This window comes from Corvus brachyrhynchos, unplaced genomic scaffold (assembly GCF_000691975.1).
Source record: "Corvus brachyrhynchos isolate BGI_N302 unplaced genomic scaffold, ASM69197v1 scaffold34, whole genome shotgun sequence".
Lineage (NCBI taxonomy): Eukaryota > Metazoa > Chordata > Aves > Passeriformes > Corvidae > Corvus > Corvus brachyrhynchos.
This window is the reverse complement of record NW_008238126.1, coordinates 4,239,660-4,256,001: the sequence shown is the minus strand read 5'-3', so window position 1 is coordinate 4,256,001 and position 16,342 is coordinate 4,239,660. Positions and strand designations below refer to the sequence as shown.

The 16,342-nt window shown below is 34.3% G+C and overlaps 1 protein-coding gene across 1 annotated transcript in view; it reads right to left on the bottom strand.

The window, feature by feature from the left end:
* DMD (dystrophin) overlaps positions 1-16,342 on the bottom strand; it is an 896,220-nt gene that overhangs the window by 708,165 nt on the left and 171,713 nt on the right. Inside the window, exons 11-14 of the mRNA XM_017733467.1 lie at positions 13,600-13,750; positions 8,564-8,683; positions 2,539-2,640; positions 2,304-2,411 (exon numbers count right to left, since the gene is read on the bottom strand). Of these exons, the coding sequence (XP_017588956.1) occupies positions 2,304-2,411; positions 2,539-2,640; positions 8,564-8,683; positions 13,600-13,750 (481 nt within the window). The remainder of the gene's footprint in view (positions 1-2,303; positions 2,412-2,538; positions 2,641-8,563; positions 8,684-13,599; positions 13,751-16,342) is intronic.

Sequence of the window (16,342 nt, the reverse complement as noted above, 5' to 3'; positions counted from 1 at the left end):
CAAATTCCTGAAGATTCAGACAAGATAAAAATAATAAATTGTCATACACTAAACTTCTGTCAATTTGGCATTGTGTGAATGTCAAAACACATACTCCCTGGAATTTGGTAACAACTGCTACTCAGTCTAAAACCTGATAGAGGAATTCCAAAAGTAAAAGATATTTTTCTGATGCAAATCAAAGACACTAAAGAGGCAGTGTTCTTCTACTATACAAACAATATTTACACACCTAAACTATTGCATTATGAATCATGTTTCTGAAAAGACCAAAGTTACTCATGTGTAAAAAAGATTAAGTTGCAATTAATAAACTCCACCTGTTCTGTTAAGGATGACATGATTCTTGCTGATGTTCAGGAATATGGAAAAATCACTTTATTTACTATTTTATGTTGTTCACTCAGTTTCCTGAAAGACCACAATTATTTCAGGACAAAAATGGGTAACAATTTAAACTGGCAGCATAATTTTAACATAATTTTAACTTCATAAGAGTTCATTAATGAAACTTATGAAAATATTACGAAAGTGTTTCCTTCTTAACATCATATTTTTAAGCAATTCTGAAAAGTATCCAAACTGGCCCTATGCTTAAGACTTGCAAACCATTAATAGTCTGCTACTTCACAGTTTGTGACAAACATTTCAACCTTCTGTACCTATGTCCTCTAGCAACCTTCTGAAATCCAAAAGTACAAATTATTTGAATAAATTTGAATTTCTTGTAATACATTTTTCTTCATGAAGGAACTCTAAAGCATGCTGAGTTGTCTCCAATCCATTACGTGTTAAAAGCCTGGCTTGAAGTCAACTTCAAGATTGCTCACGTGTTAGATTGTTAGAATTTCCAAGAAGTATATACACTGAGGCAAATACACGTTTTCCTTCCTTTACAAAGAAATTGACTTAATCCTAAGTAATCTTTAATCAAAATCCAAGTCTGTACTTCTAAATGCATATTTTTACTAAACCCTAAGGAGCTGCAGAAGGAAAAAGAAAGGAGAGGAGAAAAAAAAAATATATGGCAGTTTAATAATTACAATGTGTCAAGATTATGCTAAAAATCAATCTTTTGGTTTGTACATTAATGACTGAGTCATTTTATGAATCAAAGGAACATCTACCAATAATTCTAGACCAGCTAAAATGGAATTAAACCATCAGTCTGTAAGTACATTTTTTTTTCGGCTTTATACATTTGTATATGTGAGGATAAAATAGAGCAAATTTTAGAAACATCACAGTTACTTAAACCTCAGAAACATCATGGTATTTTTATTAACCCAGAGCCTGAATGTTTCTACTTTTTAATGCAGAATGATGAGAAGGACATAAATCCTAAATCAATTTTTAAAAATCTAAGGTTGAGCCTTAGATATACATAACCAAGATATGTATATCCAGTAACAATTAATGACTAATGTATAATTATTAATTGTATGCCATTATATTTATTACTTAATAATATCTAATTAATAATAGAGAACTGTTCCTGCCTGAAAAGATTACCAGTTTTGTTCCTAATAGAGCAATAATTTACCTATTTTCACCAAAGCATGGACATGACTGCTTCCTTTCCTCTAAATGCAGAGACAGTCATGATTGCATACAGAAATAGCACATACCATATCGTGTTCTTTACAAAGGTCCTACTGCTGCAAAGCCATTGGTAAGTCTAGGCTGCAACAAGGTTCTCACCTCTACAGGCACAGCCAGACCTAAATTCCCTCCATAAAGACCATGCACAGTGGAGCATTTGCTGAAGAGTGAGGTGGAGGATGTGGTGAAAAGGGTGCATCTTGTGCATGTAACTACATTTCTGATGCTGAGGTATAGCTGTAAAGTAATACTAATTTCAACACTTCATAACTTCTGAGCCTTTAGCTTTTTGAAGTTCAAGGAACGTACGACAGGGTTTGCTGTATGGTAAGTACTTACTATGCATTTGCCTTTGCACAGATGTCTATCAACTGAGTCTCACACACAGTACACACACCAACAGCATCAACAAAGAAACTATCACTACAAAAGTATACGTATTTTTAAGACACCCCATTGCTATTTTATTTCATGAGCTTTTGACCGAAGATGCAACCAAGAAAAACTCCTGTATCAACCGGTTCCTTTATCAGCAAGGCTATGAAACAACTTATTCTATCCACAGGAGGCAATGCCCAGTCCCAAAGTATGAAACAGAAGTTCTGTTAAACCATACAGTGTGAGAGTGGGGTAAAGCCATGTGCATTCAGACTCAGATTAAGGAAGCTGAACATAAAATAGAAGAATGAAAATATACATACAGCTAATTTGCTTAGATTGGTCAGCATTTCATTTTGATCTCCAAAGCCAGTTGTATGAATTTTGCTCACAGCATCCTCTTTCTCAGTAAGCCATGCATCAAAAAGGCACTGAAATAAAATTGGAGAGAAAAAGCTTCCGTCAGGCCTTTCCTATATATACTATATATATTATTATTATATTTCCTATAATATTTTGAAGAACATTCCAGTTTATAACTGCTAAAAAGCTACTCACCTGCTCTTCTGCAAAATGCTGCCATTTACGAAGAATATCTTGCAGGAGGACCCATCGCTCTTCTGTCCATCTACAGATGGCTGCCCACCGTTTTCCAAAGTGCTGGAGAGAGAAACACAAAAGAGAATTTTGCATTTGTTTGCTCTTTTCTTCCTAAACAAGAAAATCTGTTTTCCCTATGGCATTACAATTTTTTAATGGAAATATTTTTTTTGAGCATGTGCCCTTAAAATATGTTGCATGTCACACTGAATTGGATTTTAGCATCATTTGAAATAAAACCAAAATGGAGAGAAAAGGGAAAGCAATAGATCTAAAGACAGAATATTTTAAAACTAATCTACAGACAGTTTTCTAGCAAGTCTCTAGTACTACACTTTCAAAAACCCATTCTGTTTCAAAACTTTATGATGCCCAAAACAGAACTACTTGAAACATAAAAATGATGTCCCTAAGGTGTGGTCAAAGAAAAAAGCATTTGGCTTTTAAGCTGCATCAGTACAGTACAGTTGGTCAAAGTTCTTACCTCTTTTAAAATATTGCAGTGGAAAAAAACCCACCCATATAAACTTCCACACCAGCACAAATCCCACTGAGGTTTCCCAGGTATTTGTAGCATATGCTACAACATATGTATTTATATTACATAAAACAGCACCTTTTTCTCTTCTCCCTTATTTTAGCTGATGCTACAACACTTTTATTACAATGATTTATAGTGACTTGATTACCCCTGGGCATCAGATGCAAGTTATTCAGCTGCTCCAAAATAAAAAATCTCTTATAAACATCTGAAAGATACTTAAACTACTGCATTCTTAATTTTTCATCCACTTCAGAAACACATCCTGACAAAAAGATAGTAGTTTCTTCTTTTTTCATATTTAGTTATTTACTTCAGGACTCTTATGGGTCCCTTATAATTTGAGATATTATATAATGCTGTATCTTTTGCATTTACATATTCCTCATAGAGATTATAATTTAATTTTAGCAAAAATGTAGCATCCAAATAGTGGATTCTTAAAACCAAGGGATAACAATTAGAACCATATTTTCTATCAGAAATAAAAAAATTAAGTTTCACCTCCTAGGAAATGAAAGATAAAACTTCAGAATGCCGTCTGAATTTGTTGCTTTAACAGTTTTATTTCACAGTAAAAAGTCAGCAGATACAATTTTCCATTTAGTGGACACTAAAACCATAAAAATATTCAATTGAACATTTTTTACCTTGCTAATTACTAATTCAATAATCATATCTTTCCTCATAGCTACTTTATAAAAATCCCCATACCTGAGTAAGTTTTAAATATCTCACATTCAAGCAGCTGACTTTTCTTAATGACTCCCATGAAAAAAAACAATTTTCTCTCAACAACTGTAATAACATCTCCATCAATTATCACTGTGGTATACCATAAAAAGTATTTTTTTTTTTTCAGTCCTCTAGAAAACACCAAAACCTCAAGAGAACAAGATCAAATATCTGGCTCTGCATTAACTCTGAGAACTATATTGATTTGCACAGCAAAAATGTTAATACAAAATACTGTTTTCAGCATATGACTTCAAAGAGCCACAAAACCTACTCTTTTTTTTTCTCAATAATTTGACAAGATCTTTTATTTTAATAAAGTAAGCAAAATGACCAAGTAACTGCACTGAAAGAAGTGCTGATTCTATGACCTATCTTAAATCTAGTTATCTCTCATGAGAGGCCATAACAACCATGAGACCAAGATACAGTGTTGGGTTGAATAGATTTAAAATATGAAGTTCCAAGTTTGAAATATCATGTCAGGACTGTTATTTATAAAGCAGTTATTACACTAAATTACAGGGTGCTCAACTTTAACTCTCTATTCACATCCAACAGTTGCCTGTGTGATGCCCAGAAACTCAGACTTCAGCAAGTGCTCCTAACACCTGGGAAAACAAATTTTCAGAGAAATTGACTGAATCCACACTAACAAGTAAAATGCCATCCTGTAAAAAAATGCTTTTTCTTACAGCCCTAACTTGAATTTTTGGAGAAATCTGCATGCAAAAGAAGATTTTTTTTTCTACTCAGATCCATATAGACTTGTATTCTATATACATCATCATATAATATCTCAAATATACTAAAAGAATGTTCCTTATGACTATCAGAAGCAGAAGATGAAATATTTCTAGTCTGCTAAAAGGTCAAAGTAAGGAAGCCTGAGAACAGGAGAAAATGAGTAAAACAAACATAACTCTTGGAAACACTGGAGTGAAATAATGTACTTCAAGCCTGCATTTAATGCTTTTCTAATCAGGTATAGCTATCCACTTTTTTAAAATAATGAGGAAAAAGTGGAAAAATGCTTTTCCCTATATCCAAAATTAACTCTTTAGAACAGAATATTTAGCCCATCCATACAGTTTCTACTATATAACAATAAGTTTTGTGTGCAGTTTTGAAATGCTCAACACTTCATGCACCAACACATCGAGTTGGAGAAACAAACAGGACAAACTGGAAGCACTGGTCAGGCCCCACAGCTATGATATCTTTGGTATTAATGAGACTTGGTGGAATGAGCCCCAGGTTTGAGGACCTGGGATGGAGAACTCCAGGCTGCTCAGGATGTAAACACCGATGAGTTATCCTACAGGCAGTTAGGAGAAATTTCTAGATCAGTAGCCCTTGTCCTTATGGGAGATTTCAACTTCCCAGGCATCAACCAGGAATATCATACTGTTGTGATGAGCAGGTCTTGGAAATCCCTGAAGTTCATAGGACATAAGTTCCTGCCATAAGTGGTTAGTGAGTCAACTGAAATAGCTTATTCATTCTTTAAAATTCCTCACTTATTTTGACGTATTTTTACAGGAACTACCCATATATCATCTTCAATCAAAGGACAGTACCCTGAATAATATGAATATATAATCCTGGAAATTACACTCTCAGCTGCTTTCCCCCAGCAGAGGAATAAGCCATCAAGTAGCATTTGATACACTTAAAACATATTTCTTTCTAGCCCAGACCCTGACCCCTGAGACCTGGGGAAGCCTCTAATTTGAGCTAGCCCACAGGAGTCCTTAAGAGACCTGTTGTCTGCTGGGTACAATTAGGGGAAAAAATCTCCCTGCATTCATGGCTTCTGTATGTTATCCAGCCATCTCGGAGATGAAGATAATGTCCCACATTTTTCCTGTAGAATCGAGTCAGAGTACAACAACAGATTTGCTAGTAAAGTGGTTTGATTTTGCAGCACTAAATATAGATTTGAGCCTTATTCAGCAGCTGCCTTGGTAAATCCTTGGACGTATTTTAATTGGGGTCTCAGAGGTCTAAGTCTAAATAGTTGGTTCTCAGTAGTAGCATAAACAGAGCCTCTCAACATGTCACATACTGATATGTGAAGTAAGCAAAGTAATGTAAAAGAAGTTTTAATATTCACACTCACCCAGTCTAGCTGTAGTCTCTCAAAGTACCTTAGGGGGACAGCTGTTTCTAAGAAAAACCCTGCAATTTTCTTTGCTGTTATTATTCCAAGCACAGTTAAATTTTCAATGGATAATTTGTTTCAGGGGACACTTTTGACTTCTTTGTCATTAATTGCCTCTTAAATAGATATGTTTATGCATAGGCAATAAAACTTAAGAACTTCTATACAGTTCATTTAAAATTAGCATAGATTCTTGTCAACATTCCTGAGACCTAAAATCTCAACAAGTTCATTTTAGGCTTTAAAAAATTGTCTTACACAGATATTAAAAAAAAAAAAAATGCAATACATACACAGATATTTATATATATGAAAATATTTCAGGAATCACCACCTCAAAAAGAAAAGCATAACAGAATTTCACCAGCTTGGAAAATGCATCTTTGACTATTACACGGAAATAACTGCTCATTTTCTTCCTAATCTGATCCTGACCAGCATCTCAGTGAGCCAGTCTTATTAAGCTCTTTTGTCTGACAGTTCATGCTCTTGTTTTGTTCTACTTTTAGAAGTCTGACTGACAGATACATAATCAAGCTTGGGAACTTTTCTCCTTTGTACTTTTTGTCAAATGCTCTAATGGTTGTGCCTGCCAACACATTTTATCTCCTGTGTTTATATTCAGAATGCAATATGAAAAAAAACTTCCAAACAGTTTCTGTACACAGAAAAAGAGGTGTAACATTTCACTAGGAGAGCAGGTGGACTGTGGTAACTCAGTTCTCCTGGGCTTTAAAGCATGAAAGTTTCCAAACCTCCCTAACACTCTAAACTCTACAGCTTTATATCTGTATTTGGGTTTTATTAACATCTGTAATATTGCTCCATATTCTTTGACTTCCAGAGCACGGGGATTATTAACTTTTCTTTCAGATTCTTCTGTAAGAGATTGTGAATAAAAGATGTAACAGGAGAGCAAATTGACTGTTCCACACCACTGCATGCACTGCTCAAAGGCGGCCTGTGCTGTAGGGTGAGGGGACTCAGGATCTGTCTTGCCAGCATCTTTCAAGGAACATACTTTTTCCAAGACAGTAGCAATTGGGAACACTTTTTCCAAATAACAGGTGCTTTCTCTGCTAGTAGAGATACAAATGGTGTATTTCCACAGTGTTTCATCTACATTCATTATTCATTATGTTTCTTTAAGGTATTGCAGTAATGTCTGAGTTCTATTTCAGGTTTTATTCCAATATGGGTCAGCTGCAGATGTTGCACAGGATACTAATGGTACCTTTCCAACCATTGTAATAATAAGGGATGAAGCTGTATCACCTGATGTTCCCTTAATTCTTCTTTCTGAAGACGTGAAATTAGATTAAATGTCTAATAATCCAACAACCTTTCATTTGTTTTTCACACTATTAAAAATTCTCACTTCTACATCTTCTAATTCATGAAGTGCTGTGAATATCAAATGCTGTTAATTATTCTTTCTCTTCTTCCATTCAAGATATTTTACAAGTTTAGCTTAGCTTCTGGAGCCATGTTCTTGCTAGCAATCTGCTTTATTCCACTGAACAGTTCCAAGGAGCTGGCTGGCAAGAAATTCTGGAAGGTTAAGACTATTTTGAGCAGGTACACCACAGTTCTGACATTTAAGATGAAGTCAAAAGGAATTAATAATTATGGATCAGTAGAGTCTGTATTGTTATCTTGGCTGGGTTGTGCTCCTTGAGTGACTAAGTAGTTGCAGTAGAGAAAAATGAGACTTATATTTGAAGTGGCAGTGCTCAGAATCTTAGCCAAACCTACACTAAATTCCAAACCAATTACTGATTTACTGGTACTGGTACCCAAATTAGCTGCATTCAAGACAGCACACAGGTATTTGCCTGTGCTACACTGAATGTATTGATAGCTTCTCTAGAAAAACCTTGGGTTTTAATGACTTAAAACCCACAAACTCTTATTTTCTTGGGTAATGGAGCAAAATGAAAGAAAAACACTTTCTCCTTTCTGAAACAGAAAAATAGAAGGAATCTTGGTTGTAATATTGCAATTCCTTTTGAGCTGTGTCCCTGGACATCTGACCACCAACACAAGAGAACCCTCCTTCAATGTATCTCAACATTAATTATCCACTTTCATTTGTGCAATTTCATTCAGAAGTTAGAGCATTGGAATATAAATAGTACAGCAGTAGCAACTTCTTAAAGATGCAAGTGAAATAGTGAGATTTTATTATGAGCAAGTTAATATTTAACAAACATTTAGAATATCTTGGCTGCTAGCTCTATCACAATTGTATCTCCAATATGTCACTCTTTTAAAGATACTCAAGTAATTGTATTTAGAAAATACAATTGAGTGATTATTCCTTTCATTTCCTAAGAAACATGGCCATGAAAACATAATGGGAAATAAATCATTAATTTCCCCCCAAAAGTGCTTTAGAAAAATATAGCATAATCTTAATATTTCTTGATAACAATTGTTTGTCTACCAATTATGATCCTGTACACATTCACTATCTGGTTTTGCTTATTTTAAAAATTTCCTGTTTCAAATTTTTGGGACCAGCACTGCCATTTAGTCATTACCTGAAGCTGCTCTTCCAGTGCAGCAGTAGCTCTATCTCCACTGTTTTCATCCACCACCACTACCATATGGGTTAGGGAATTCACCTTGACTTGTTCTTGCTCCAGATCTTCTTGAAATGCCTATAATTAAAGCATACATGTTAGAGAACATGTTCCAAAGCAAAAAAAAACCCCAAACAACAAAAAACCAAAACAACCAAAAAAGTGTACCATTGACTGATTAACTCACGTAACTACCAACTATGAGAATTTCAGAGCTTAAAGTTACTCACTCACAAGTCCTAACTCTTATCACAATATTCCAGACTGAAAATATAGCGTGAGAGATGATATAGTGAGTTTATGTAGCTGATCTATGGATATTCACATAATATGCATACATGCCTGAAGATTTTAAATTGCCACTGAATTCAATTTTGTACTTCATATTAATATATGAAAATATTTAATTTTTTCAAAATTGTAAGAACATTAAAAATTACATGGTTTTCATTAAACAACCACATACTAACCTCAGCTTGGCAGCCCTAGAATATTATTTACATAGGAGAAAACTTCTCAGGAGGTGACCCACCTTTAGGAGACTCATGTAGCACCCTAGTCTCACTCACTGCAGAAACCAGGAAACTAAGCAAGAAGCAAAGGCATTTCATGATTTCTGCATGTCTGAGGAAAAACTTTCTTGCCGTTCTTTTTTTTTCTTCTCAGTTACCATAAAAATGGAACCCCTCCTTCACTATAGTTTGATAAAATCCAAACCAGCCCAGAGCTGGCACCAGGGAACTGAGCAGCCACATCTATTTTCTCCTTCCTTTGTTGAGGACAAACAACAAAAATGGAAGGCACTAAATTGGTGTTGGTACTGAAAATTAAAACCACAGAGAAGACCTAATACCACTCCCCTGAAAAAAAAACCCCAAGGTATCCAGGATTCCATCTTGCCTGATGCACTTTTTAGGTGTCTCTAACTTGTTTCAAACAACAAAAGAATGGGGGCAACCAAAGTCCTGGATTATGTCCTCAATACTTCAGCCGAGTGTGTTCTAAGGATTAATACATATACTGGGATAGTTACAGTCAGAAAAATAACATGGCCTTGTCACAAAAGAAACCTTGACTGTATTATCAACTATGTTAAATTTCACCATGCCATGGTTTTCTGCTGCTTTTTCATGCAGAGTAATTCACTCAGGTATGAAGAAGTCCTTGCTGAAGATGTTATGCATTCTAAATCTCTTTTTCCTAAGACACATTATTTTTATGTGACAATTTAAAAACCAAAACATAATGTGGTTATAAGCAATAGCAAAGGAATTCCCAGACTACTTTGTTTTCAGAGCATAAATATCTTACCACACATTTCAGAATTAATTTTTTTCATGGTCATATTGAGACAATATAAGAATCTTTTTCTGACTTTCATGCTTGTGAGTACCATTTGCTTCAGAGAACTAGACTATAAAACAATTCTCAAGGACTGTGAAGTACACAAATTGCTAGAACCATCCCTGGAATTTAGACTTCTCAACATTTTGTGACCCAGCACTTGATAGGGAAGAGGAGGCAGAGCACACATGGCTCAGAGTGTATAATACAGCTCACTTCCCCCACGTTTAACCCCCTCTTTAAGCCACACAAAACAAATTCATTTCTCTGTAAGTCTACAGCCATGGACAAGGTGACTTTTATTTCCTTATTAGCTGGAATCTGACAGATGGCATCCCAGAACAAAACCAGAGTTAGCAATGCTCTGCAAGTGCAGGAGTATATGGCACTTTGGAAGTGGGAGTCTCACACACATTGTGAAAGACTTGAGAAGTCATGGAACAGATGAACCAGAAAGTTGAGTCATTAGCTAATCCTCAGGAAGATTCAATTTACTCTGAGGTAAAAGACTGTTCTTTATAACCCAAATGTCTATTTTTACCATGAAATTCATTGGTGAAAATTGTTTGTTTACAGGATCTTGTTGGAACAGGAATTTATGATGGACAGTTTCAAGGCAAGAGCACACTCTGTTCAAATCATTTAAATGGAAATTTCTAACAAGCTGTCATGAGCTTATTAAAGACATAGCAAATTTTCAGGTACTTAAAATGTGAGATGGATAGAGATGTTGATGAATAAAGATAGCAACAACAGAAACTCATAAAACTCCACAATTCCTTTAATTCCTATCTATCAGACAACAACTTAAACCACTCCAACATAATCTAGTTCAAAATGAATAAAAATGCCTACCAAAGTCATCCAAGTATCCAAAGACAAATCCATCCTGATATTTGGACACTGAAGAAGTGTCTCATCTTAGCTTTTGAATTAATTTGAAGCACTAAAATCCTAGCACTAAAAAGGCTTAGATGTTTTTAGAAAGTTAATGAAACTATAGCAATCTACTAACTATATATGGTATAATAATCATTTGGAATAATAAAACCAGTGCAATTAAAAGCAAAATTTTTTCATTAATTATAACATTTCCAATATGATATTCTGCTTGGACAGCCCAATAGTCCCTAGATTTTTACTGAAAAGTAGCTTTCTCCCTTTACAAAATTTTAAGAAAAGCATAATTGTAATACGAGACAAAATACTTAAAGCACTACTTTAAAAAATAATACTTCTTTACTGAAATGTTTAACTATTATTCCAAAATATATTGACTGTGCCAGATTTCTTACCAGAACTCTGTACCTTTCTAATGATATAAAACTTTCTAGAGTTCACCATTACTTTAGTCCACTCAGAAAATTTTCAGTACTATCAAGATATTAACCTCATATATTTCTGAACTAAGCAGGATGCTGGAAAGAATGTTGTGTTCTTTCTCTGGTCTGAGTGTTGGGTGCCATTTCCAATACACATTAGTGATTTTTTTTTTTTTTTTTTTTTAATATAACCCAGCAGGGAAACGGAAATGTCAGTCACAAGAACGCAAGACCAATACTTTTGCAACGTCATTTTAAAATGCATAGAATAATGAAATTAGATGTATGGAAATAATAAGTCAAAGGGGGATACATAACATGAATTAAATAGAGTGAAAAGTACCTGCTAATGAACAGGTAAAGAGGAGAAGGCAAAATTATTAAGGTAAAGAGGAGACAGAGACAGGATGACAACTACCCAAACCTATCATTTTTGCTGAAGTCTGTTTCATTTGAAATGATGCTTGCCTTTTAGATCTTCTAACTTTTGGTTCCACATATGAATTTACCAAACATTGTTTCCTGATACAACCAGAGTCATGTGAGACTAAATGAAAATATGAGTCATGTAAGATTTTTTTCTGTGCTTGTTTAACAACGAAGCAATAACTGTCCTACTAAAATTCCATTGTTTTAGCCCTTGATGTAGGAGGAAGCTTTGCTATATATAATACACAATAAAATTATATGAAATTTTCTCTCAATAATTGAAAGAGTGGAAAACCCTGTACTTTGACTTCTGAATAAGTTAAATGATAAATGAATGCAAATGTAATTAAAATTAAACCCAAAACCTTTTATTTCCATCATTTCTAGCTAAATTGTGTCTTGCACAGGAAACAGATTTGAAAGTACACATAAATAAATAATATTCACTAACTTAGCACACCAAGAATGAAGAACTATTACGTGGAAGAGAAGTTTCTGCATGTCTTCGCTCAGAATCTTCAAATACAAGGTAAATACCCATTTTTCTCAGTATAGGAAAGAAGCAGCGTAATGAGATTGCATAAATAAAAGAGTTACATTTTATGTTAGTATTCAAGCATAAAATGCATAGAAATAGGGGTAAAGTTATTTGAGTCTCAGTACTGATGTATTCAAAATCTTTCCTCTTTCTTTCTCTAATTACCATTTCATAATTACCTGCCGTCTATTTTAAAAAGAAAATTTAATGTCAGAAAATATCACTAGCTAGTAAACCCACATACTGAAATACATTGTCTCCTCACAGGGCAAGCAGAGACAGCACAAACAGCAGCAGGAGCTGCAGAATTTGTATTCTTCTTCAGTAGCACTCCTTAATCAGAATGCAAAGAAATCATCTTGAACACACAAGTGGATCATGAAGTCTTTTGCAGTTTTTGACCTCTTTTTAAAAGAACTGTAAAAGCTGATTTCAGTTTGAATTGTTTTTCAGGATGATCTGCCCTCTAAAACCTGGGTTAGCACTGACACAAACCATGAAGCATCAGGTGCTAAAATCTCTCAAGATAGCATGGAACAGAACTGCTTTGAGCCACCAATGCAGAAACATTAACAGGTCATCACATTAAATCTCTAAAACATCACAAATCATCTCTGTTTTCTATACTTTTCTGTTTCCTTATCTTCATCAACATGTGCTATAGACACATATTTAAATTTATTTTTAAATCTAAATTAATATGAAGCAAAGCAATCTAATCCAGTAAATTGAATGAATCTATTACACAAGCAATCCTCTCTCACTTTTTAGTTCTTAATTCTTCCAATTAAAAAATTACCCTCATGTAATGTGGAAGAAAATTGGCTAAATTCCATCTTACATTCTATTCATTAGTTTGTTATTTTTTTATTTAAATACATTACCAAAAAGTATTTTCTACAGTTAGAAAGTAGTGCATTTTAGAGTGTGTAATATATATTCAGTGCAAATATATGTTCAGAATCTCTAGAGTCCTAACAAAATTATCTGGTCTTTGTATTTTGCTGCATCATTGCTGCTACAACATGTAAGGGAAAAAAGAAGATGCAAGAAGAAGTAACACAGGCATTAAAAAAAGCTGATGCATATTTATTGTAATGTAATGAAAAGATGTTACAGCTGCCTTGCATATTTTAGTATATTGCTTACATATAAAAAGAAAGCAATTCTTTTTTTATATCAGAATAAAACTCAAAGTTGTGATAAAATAAGTCTACAAAAGCTTGTTAAGTGTACAGAACAATAAATATTAAACCAAGACTTCATATTACTTTGCTATGCTCTAATGGCAGGTGTAGAGCTTTTAAAATGTCAAACACCCAATTTGTTTTTTATGCCTTTGGAAGCATACCACAGCATACCTTATGTTCTTCTATTTGACGCTTTAGGTCCTCTAGATCTGGACCTAAGGGCTCCAAATCAGTTTTCTTTGTCCTTTCCTCAGTTTTTGTCAGCCAATCAGCTAGCTGGGCCAGCTGCTGATTCTGCAGATCCATCAGGATTTTATGTAAACTGTAAAACAAAGAAAAAATAATTAGAAGTTGTAAGTGAAGAAAACAACAGGCAGAAACATCTGCCCCATATACTAACCCATTTTCGCAAGGTTACATTTGAAGGCAGAATAGAAGAAATATGTATTTTTCAAAGGGGAACAGGCTCCCCAGGGCAATGGTTACAGCACCAAGGACAGAGCTCAAGGAGTGTTTGGACAATGCCCTCAGGCACAGGATGTGACTGTTGGGGTGTCCTGTGCAGGGCCAGTTGGACTTGATGATCCCGATGGGTCCCTTCCAACCCAGTAAATTCTATGATTCTATGGAGAAGGTAACTGAAAATTTTTTGAAGTAGTTTTGATTTAGACAAACTGTTTTGAAGCTTTTTCCTTAGCAACTGACTACACCATGTAATATTCTGTCTGTTAAAGCTTTGTCCTCCAGCTGCATTTCTATTAGAGCTGGAGTTAAAAATTTCTACTATCCGGTTTTTTTAAAGCTTCTGTTAACCACTACAAGTATTTTGAAAACTGCTCATACAGCTGACCTTACCAGGCTTTCTCTAATTTAGGATATGAAACAGAAGAAATTATTAAATTTTCAGCTATTCAACAGAGAATACTCTGAAAAATTAAGCAGGAAATACTTCAGTTTTTTCCAAATCAAATTATATAGATAGATCCAAAATAATCTGGCCAGAAATCCATTACAGATTTCTACTTACCCTTGCTTCTTTAGAAATTCTCTAGACTTTCCTAAACAAAATCTTCATCTTATCAACAGCATTCTTAATGTGTTAACTATTTCTGAGCAATGAAGTTAAAACAACACCTTTGTATTATCCATCTTTCACATAGCATGCAATTTTTTATTTAGATTTGACAGACCAAAGTCACTGTTCCTCAGTCATACTGAGCTTGTTGAAACCGTTGTATGCTCTAGTGTGTTACTTAGTTCTCAAGCACAACTCTTGCAGCAAAAAGTCAGCAAACTACTTTCAGAACTCGAGTTGAACTTTCAGACTTGAGAAAATTACAGTGTAAGAAAGATGGCAGAGTTGTACTTTAATTCACTTGTTTCTCAGTTGGCTACTTGAAAATGTAAGCCCAAATTAGAAAGCTATTGTGATTTTCAGCTCTATGACCAACAGCACCTAGAATTACTCAACTTCACACTGACATTTCTCCCCACAAGGTTATTTTAAACCTTATTTTAAATACATTTTCTCCCATGGAACTGTGGAAGTGCAGACTGGCAGATGTGCAGCGTGAGTACAATGCTCCAGAAAAGTGCATTGGTCTTGTCCATGACCCGTTAGGCAACTTAAGAAATGTTTGCACAAACCCAAACGTGAAGTTTCTGTCACAATTTCACAATGCTCAAGTAAAGCAAGTACTTATGAGCTTGTCCAAACAATTGTGGATTTTCCCATAACAGTTTGAAAAAACCCAGAAATACATAAATTTGAAAATCCATGTCTAAATATGTCCAAAGTAAGCACCATTCTGTATTTTCCCAGATATACCTAAAAATTTTCAATCTAATCATCACAGAAGATTACATTGTACATGTAGGTAATTTTTGGTACTCACTTAAATTCCTCTGAATGACCAGGATTTAATAAATGGGATCATCATGTAGCTGTAATATGTGAAATCCTGTATCTCACTCGTAACTTGTTCATATTTTAAGATATATGTCTGAAACTTCATCACTTGTATTGTTGGCTGTAATTTATTTCCTTACATTTTTAAGGAAAAAAAATTGCTTCCAGTTTTGAATCTTCTCAAAATTATTCAAATGTTTAGTCTCTGATTAAATATTTATTGAATTACTCTTTGCTATTTATAATTGTTAAAAAAAGTACTGTATACATAGCATTAACTCATATTGTGCAAAGGAATCACTAAGTTTCCAGTGATACTTTGTATTTATCCTGGCTAACTCACACTTCATTCTTAGACAAGGGACAGGCCGAGAGGAACCTTAAAACATTCAACCACGACAAATACAAAGTCCTGCCTTGGGAAGGAAGGAAGGACCCTTGAATGATGCAGGCTGGGGAATGATTGCCTTGGGGTACTTCACCACTAAAGAAAACTGAACCTCCACCACTCTGATATTGTCTTCTCTCCCTGAAATGGCCTTTGCTTTAAAAAGAATGGGTCATCACATAAAAGACCTTCTCAAAATAAGCTTTATGATGTTTATGCAAATAATAAATTTTGCATTCCTAAACTTTTTTTAAATAAGGATCTTTTTTCTTTTAATCAAAGAGATTACAAACACAGACTTCAAATATCCCAAAAGTAACAAGAATGTACAAGATACTTTCAAGCAGAAGTACAAATGGAATTATTCAAAAACTCCTATGACTTGGGTATTTCAATAATAAAATATTAGCTGTTAAAACAACAAAAAAAAGTTTGTCTTTTTTTTTTTTCCCCTTAATGTTGTCAACAAAAATAATAATTTATCCCAGGATTATCACTTGCATCTGGATAGAAGAAAAAAAAGTTGTCTGAGGACTTCTGAAACAGAAATAATCAAGTTTTACTAGTGATCACAGGAAGAGAAGCCAAACCAGAGTCTCTTGAAGCAGGACTGGTAA